Genomic DNA, 6,250 nt, shown 5'->3' with positions numbered 1-6,250 from the left:
GGAGGATGAATGGACATACAAAATAAATTATTATGGGACAAATTTTAAATAGATATGAGAGCTCTCTAAAGCATGCCACATCATCACAATGAAGGCCTAGGAGTAATTCAACCTTCCTTTTACTAATAAAAGATTAGTCATGAATGCAAATAAATGGGGTGACGTTAGAACAAATTATCAACAAAAAATGAACTAAATTAACAAAAAAGAAAAACAAGATAAATAACATAGTAAGTTCGGTCAAAAAAACATAGTAAGTTCTAATTTAGCCCAACAACAAAAAATCATCATCTATGTTTCATATATGATTAAGGTTTAAGCCAGGTGAAGGAGGCGTGTCATATACTCCAACGGGGGGTGCCAAAACAATAAAACGGGACGTTTGATAACGGAGAAGTTCCGTTTCCCCCTTTTTCATGTTTTAGAACCCTAATTTCGTGTTCTGTCAAAACTCTAAGCTCTTTTCCTCCCAATTCTCTCTGGTAATTGATTTTTTTGCCCTAATTCTTTTCTACCTTCTGCTTTTATTCTTGTAGATCACAATAGTTATAATCACGTTCTCTCTCCGTAACAATTTGATTATCTGAAACTGCTTAAATCTGTTATGTTAGCTATTTCATTTGATTAGGTAGCTCCATTTATGTGTTTTTTATTTCTGGAATTTCAATTTCATATGCATTATATTGTTACCTCTAAACTGTGTTATTTTTCCCCTTAGCAACTGCACTTATTTAATTTGATTTCAATTTTTAAGAAAAATTAAGCTATTGCATTTGTATAATGTTATTTATAAATGAATTATGCTGGCTAAATTATGAGTGTGTGACTGTGAAGTAGTGAATGCAATCTGTTGGAAATTATTTTTGAGAAAACTGAATTATGCATTGTGCATATAGTTGTATGATGATATGATAGCTGATTTTATAATGGATATTGCAATTCAGCAGGTTTAAGGTTATTGTCTGAAATGGCATCGGTCTCTAGTCAGCAACAGTTCCGGTACACCCAACCACCATCGAAGGTGCTTCACTTGAGAAACTTGCCATGGGAATGTACGGAGGAGGAACTGATTGAACTTGGGAAGCCATTTGGGAATGTTGTGAACACAAAATGCAATGTTGGTTCGAACCGAAATCAAGCTTTTATTGAATTTGTAAGTGTTTTATTTTTATTTTTATTTTTATCTTGATATTGTTTTGTCCTTCATATGAAATAAAATTACTGATTGTTAGCTACAAATTATATGTTGTTACCATAACCTACAGGGAGATTTGAATCAAGCCATTGCAATGATATCTTACTATGCCTCATCGTCGGAGCCTGCACAAGTACGAGGGAAAACTGTATATCTGCAATATTCAAATAGGCAAGAAATAGTGCATAACAAAACTGCTGCAGATGTTGCTGGAAATGTATTGTTAGTAACGATTGAGGGTGAAGATGCACGTCTTGTCAGCATTGATGTCTTGCACTTGGTAAGCAATGACATGTGTGCATCAGTTATGTATGCTAACACGGTCATCACGAGGATGCTGGTCATTTAGTTTTGTGATTAGGCGTTCTTTGTCAGGATATGGAAAACTTGTTGACATGTATATAAATGAATCAGCAGGCCCATGTGAAGGCAATATCTTCGATGGAAGCTTAGTGCTTTGGGAGAAATAGCGCTTATGTGTTTGTCTCTTTTCTCCTTTCCTTATCACTACCTCTTCCCTATTCTCCTTCTGAACTCCTACAACTCTTGTAGTTTAGCATGTGGCCTCGTTTTTGCAACCATGCTTCATTGACTCATCATCTGCATTTTGCTTGTACATATGATAAGATTAGTCACTAGATTCTGTGCTGTTCATTTCATTTGTGTTCTTGGCGTAGCTATTTCCCCCACTTTCTGCGGTTAATGTTAGAGATTTTTAATGAGAAAATCTATGGCAATTGTTTTGATGGTTTTGAATTTTTCATTTGTTTTGCTCATTGCTTACTTGAAATGTTATATTTCTTGTGATACCACCAATGCATGCAACAAAAGCATTTCTCTTTTAGTATTTCAAAATATATATTGTTTTTCTTAAAGCCTTAAACTTGCATGGTGTTATTTATGTCCTATTGTGGTTTTCTTTTTTAATCTTTATCTTCTATGTCCATAAAATGTAGATTGGTAGTTTATGTAAATTATGATTTACCTTGCTTATATTCTGAAGTTTTAATTTACTGTATTCCCACTTTTCTATAATATAGTTTAGAAAGCACAAGCCTTTGTGCATTTCGTGTTAAAAATAAAAGTTTACCTTAGTAGATATCATCTTGAAAGTTTACCATTTGCTTGTGTAGGTCTTTTCAGCCTTTGGATTTGTCCATAAGATTACCACTTTTGAGAAGACAGCGGGATTCCAGGTTAGTAAATATTTTTCTGTTGTCCCTCTTTTAATGCTATGACTATGACCACAAGCTTATTCTATGTACTACTGTTTAGGCACTGGTTCAATTCTCAGATGCAGAGACTGCCACTTCTGCAAAGGATGCTTTGGATGGAAGAAGCATTCCCAGGTAAAAAATTATAATATTTGTTTGACAATGTTTTAGTTCAACTGCTGGGTATCATATGGTGGTAAATGTCATGGTGCATTTGTTCTCAGATGAGTCAATACCCATCTACTTGATTGTTTGTTGTACATTCACACTGTGATTGTTCTTTTTGTATACACTACATGTGTCCCTAAATATAGGACATTCTTGAGAAATTTCGTTGTTCTTTTTATAGAATACCCCTTTAAAATTTCATTTTTCATTAATTATATCTTTATAAAAAAAGGATGAAAAGTGGTTTGGACTTTGGAAGGTTAGATCAATTAGCTAGAGGAGTTAGAACTGTTAGTTAGAGGAGATTTATTAGATAAATAAATAGGGGTATATAAGGTTTGAGGATCATTTCTGATTTGTTAATTAGGAAAAACAGAGCAGTGGCTCTGTTGTAAGGAAACCCTTAGAGGAGATATCTTTCTTCTAATATCAGTCAATAAAATTGTTCATTTATTTTCAAATTTTCTATCCATTTTCCATAGATCTTCCCTAGGTTCATAACAGTACACTTTGTTAATATCATTAGCTACGGAATGCCAACTGGGCAGGATTTGACTAAATGAAAGTGCCAAGTTTGAGCTAGACTGCAACTTTGTAGTTATTAGAACATTAATCAGCCTTATTATTTCTCCAGTTTTGGTATTACAGATTGTTGATCTTTAATCCCACCCTTTATCAGGTATCTGCTCCCTGAAAATGTGGGACCATGTAACCTCAAGATCACATATTCTGGACATTCAGACTTAACAGTGAAGTTTCAAAGCCACAGGAGCAGGTATTTCTGTTTTCCCTGGTATTGTTGGCTTTCTGGAAACCAAGCTTTTTAATTTAATACTTATTGTGGATATTGGTTTGAAATTTCACAGGGACTATACCAATCCTTACCTTCCTGTTGCTCAATCAGCCATTGAGGGAGGTGGACAGGTAATGTTTTCGCTGTTTTGTGTAATTGAAAACATCCAAATCGCTTGTTTTAACCTTTCTTCATGCACATCAGTTATGTCTGCGCCGTCCGCCAATGGTTTCCCTTGCATGTGACTCTGTATATGAGGATTTTTTTTGAAGTATTCATTTATAATATTTCCAGGTCATGGTTGGTTTGGACGGGAAAAAACTGGAGACTGAGAGTAACGTTCTTCTTGCATCTATTGAGAACATGCAGTATGCTGTAACATTGGATGTCTTACATATGGTACTTTTAAGCCCGGCCAACCGTTTTTTACATTATTTCTGACAATAAAGCTTAGAGAATAATATCCTACTACTATTTTTTTTGTTTTTTGTTAGGTTTTCTCTGCTTTTGGGCCTATCCAAAAGATTGCAATGTTTGATAAGAATGGTGGTTTACAAGCTTTGATTCAATATCCAGGTTAGGTTAGATTATTTGAAGAATATAACTGATCATTATTTGGATATATTAGTATTTGTGCATAGTGCAAAACAAGTGGGTGTGGTTGTCTATTGTTTTCCATGTCACCTGAAAGAATTGCATTTGGTGAAAGTTTTCAAACGTGGTTTTTTGTTGTCCGGTTCTAAGGAAAATAAAAAACTTAGGATAGTTGATGAAACTGGCAAATGATACTGTTAGCATTTTATATGCACCTAGATAAACTCCTATGTTTGTGATCTCCCCAGGGATCCTGCCTCTCGTGATCTAATAATCATTCTAAACAAAAGTTGTCCTGCTGAGATTGATATTTATTTTGGATAGAAAATGGTAATATTTAACCAAGATACTTGAAGCTGCAAGTGCATGTTATTGTTCTCTCAATTTCGCTCTAAATAATTTATGGAGCTATGATTGTTCTCTCAGGGAATTTGGGTATTCTGCTTGCTGGGAATCTCCTCGGCAAGGCCTATACTTATCTTCTTTTTTTATTAGAATGAGGTCTAAAAGCCAGGCCTGTACTTATCTTTGATAGGTATAACAGTGATAATTCAAGTGTTATGTATGCATTTTTTAAGTCAGTGTCTCAGCATGGAAACATGGGGAATTTTAACCTTATCAATAGTTAGAGATTTATTAGATGCCTTGTTTTATTTTGTACTGTCATTACAAGTTTGAGAATTGAAACTTATATGCTATCACTTGCAGATACTCAGACAGCTGTTGTGGCCAAGGAAGCCTTGGAAGGACACTGCATATATGATGGAGGATTTTGCAAGCTTCACCTCTCGTATTCACGTCATACAGATCTTAGTATAAAGGTAAACAATCAAACCTATCTATAAACTGAGGAGTGATGTCATTTTAAATAAATGCTTGAAAAGAATAAATGAATTGATGTCTTAACATTTTGTTAACTGGCTGGTTTATTTGTCTTTGTTCATGGCTACACCTGGTTAAATATCTAGTTTTGGACCTTGATTTTCCTTTCTGTGAAAATGTTATTGGTGTGTTCTACACTGAAAATCCTTCAACTTCAAAGCTTGAAAAGTTTTCCCCTATAACCATTGAATCTCTTGACCGTATTTCAAAAATAAATGAAAATGCGATATTATAAAAATCCTGTCTCATAATTTTAGATTTGCTGTTCAGTATTATATTTTCCTTTTTAATTTTTAGAGGTGGCACTGGCAGGATCAACTGGTGTAATCATTTTAACTTGCTGCATATATTATGGCTTCAAAGTTAAGTTTAATTTCAATGATGATTTGTGTAATTACAGGTCAACAATGATAGGAGTAGAGACTATACCATTCCTCTTATACCTGTTGTGAACACTCAGCCCTCAATTTTAGGGCAACCTGTTCCCATGATGGGTCCTCCTGATCAGCAATACAATGTGTCTCAGTATACTCCAATTTCTGACCCAGCTATGATACCTCAATCTCAGGCAGGATGGGGAGCAGCTCCACCAGCAGTTGCTCAATCTATGCCACTGCAGATGCACAATAATATTTACATGCCACCTGGAAATGTGCCACCACAAATGCCACCTGGAAATGTGCCACCACAAATGCCACCTGGAAATGTGCCACCACAAATGCCACCTGGAAATGTACCACCACAAATGCCATCTGGAAACATGCCACCAGGAATGCAATTTTCAAATCCTGGTATGCTACAACCGGCAGCCACAATGCCTGCATATGGATCTGATCGCATTCAATAACATGCTCATCTCCTTTGTCTCAATTAGATCTACATTCGGTAAGAGTCAGCTGGCCTCTGTAGCAGAGATTTAAATTAGGGTTCCCATCTGGTGAAACTGGCGGTTTCCAATGTTGTTTTGAACCTCAAATAGGCAAATTTTCATTTTTCTTTGTTATTTTTATATTTCGAATTTGCTGTGCAATTGTCCAAAAACGTTTAGTTGGCTTAGTTTTGAAACAAAATGTTTTGTTCTGGTCTGTTTGGATTAGGTCTGGATATAATTAATGTGTTTGGGAAATGGTATTTTAGCAAGCATTGGATTGTAAGTACTGTTGTTTTTGACTGTTTTTATAATAAAAATAAAAAAGACGAACAATGTGTAAAAATTGATGAAAAGAATATAGCTTTATTAAACTTTCTTACCCGAGTTTTTTGCCCCACAATCTTATTTGAAAATATTGATGTGTTTCAGAATTAGTCTATATATATTTTGGCAAAAGAAAACAAAAAAAACTATATGCTGTGCAGCAAAATTGTGTTTGCCATTGAAAATGTGATTTTGTTTTCGATCACCAG

At 34.8% G+C, this 6,250-nt stretch overlaps 1 protein-coding gene across 2 annotated transcripts; it reads left to right on the top strand.

Moving 5' to 3' along the window:
• Window positions 1-255: 255 nt before the first annotated feature.
• On the top strand, window positions 256-6,014 carry LOC123909299 (polypyrimidine tract-binding protein homolog 2-like). 2 transcript variants are annotated; one of them, XM_045960118.1, is made up of 11 exons: window positions 256-482; window positions 948-1,153; window positions 1,266-1,475; window positions 2,329-2,391; window positions 2,471-2,544; window positions 3,257-3,352; window positions 3,444-3,501; window positions 3,665-3,769; window positions 3,865-3,946; window positions 4,673-4,785; window positions 5,247-6,014. In XM_045960118.1, exons 2-11 carry the CDS (start codon window positions 968-970, stop codon window positions 5,691-5,693), a joined length of 1,434 nt encoding a protein of 477 aa, XP_045816074.1. In that variant the 5' UTR covers window positions 256-482; window positions 948-967; the 3' UTR covers window positions 5,694-6,014. The 2 variants fall into 2 exon arrangements, with proteins under 2 accessions (XP_045816074.1, XP_045816075.1); XM_045960119.1 differs by having other exon boundaries at window positions 261-482; window positions 945-1,153.
• The last annotated feature ends 236 nt before the right edge of the window (window positions 6,015-6,250 follow it).

Source organism: Trifolium pratense, linkage group LG2, assembly GCF_020283565.1.
Source record: "Trifolium pratense cultivar HEN17-A07 linkage group LG2, ARS_RC_1.1, whole genome shotgun sequence".
NCBI lineage: Eukaryota > Viridiplantae > Streptophyta > Magnoliopsida > Fabales > Fabaceae > Trifolium > Trifolium pratense.
Note: the sequence above shows the minus strand (reverse complement) of the source record. Positions and strands in the feature narration are given on the sequence as shown.

Bases quoted from the DNA above. Each gene is read 5' to 3' on its own strand.
- LOC123909299 (XM_045960118.1), top strand. From the start codon at position 968: ATGGCATCGGTCTCTAGTCAGCAACAGTTCCGGTACACCCAACCACCA. The intron at 1,476-2,328 runs GTAAGCAATGAC...TTGCTTGTGTAG, and splicing joins GCATTGATGTCTTGCACTTG to GTCTTTTCAGCCTTTGGATT. The intron at 2,545-3,256 runs GTAAAAAATTAT...ACCCTTTATCAG, and splicing joins GATGGAAGAAGCATTCCCAG to GTATCTGCTCCCTGAAAATG.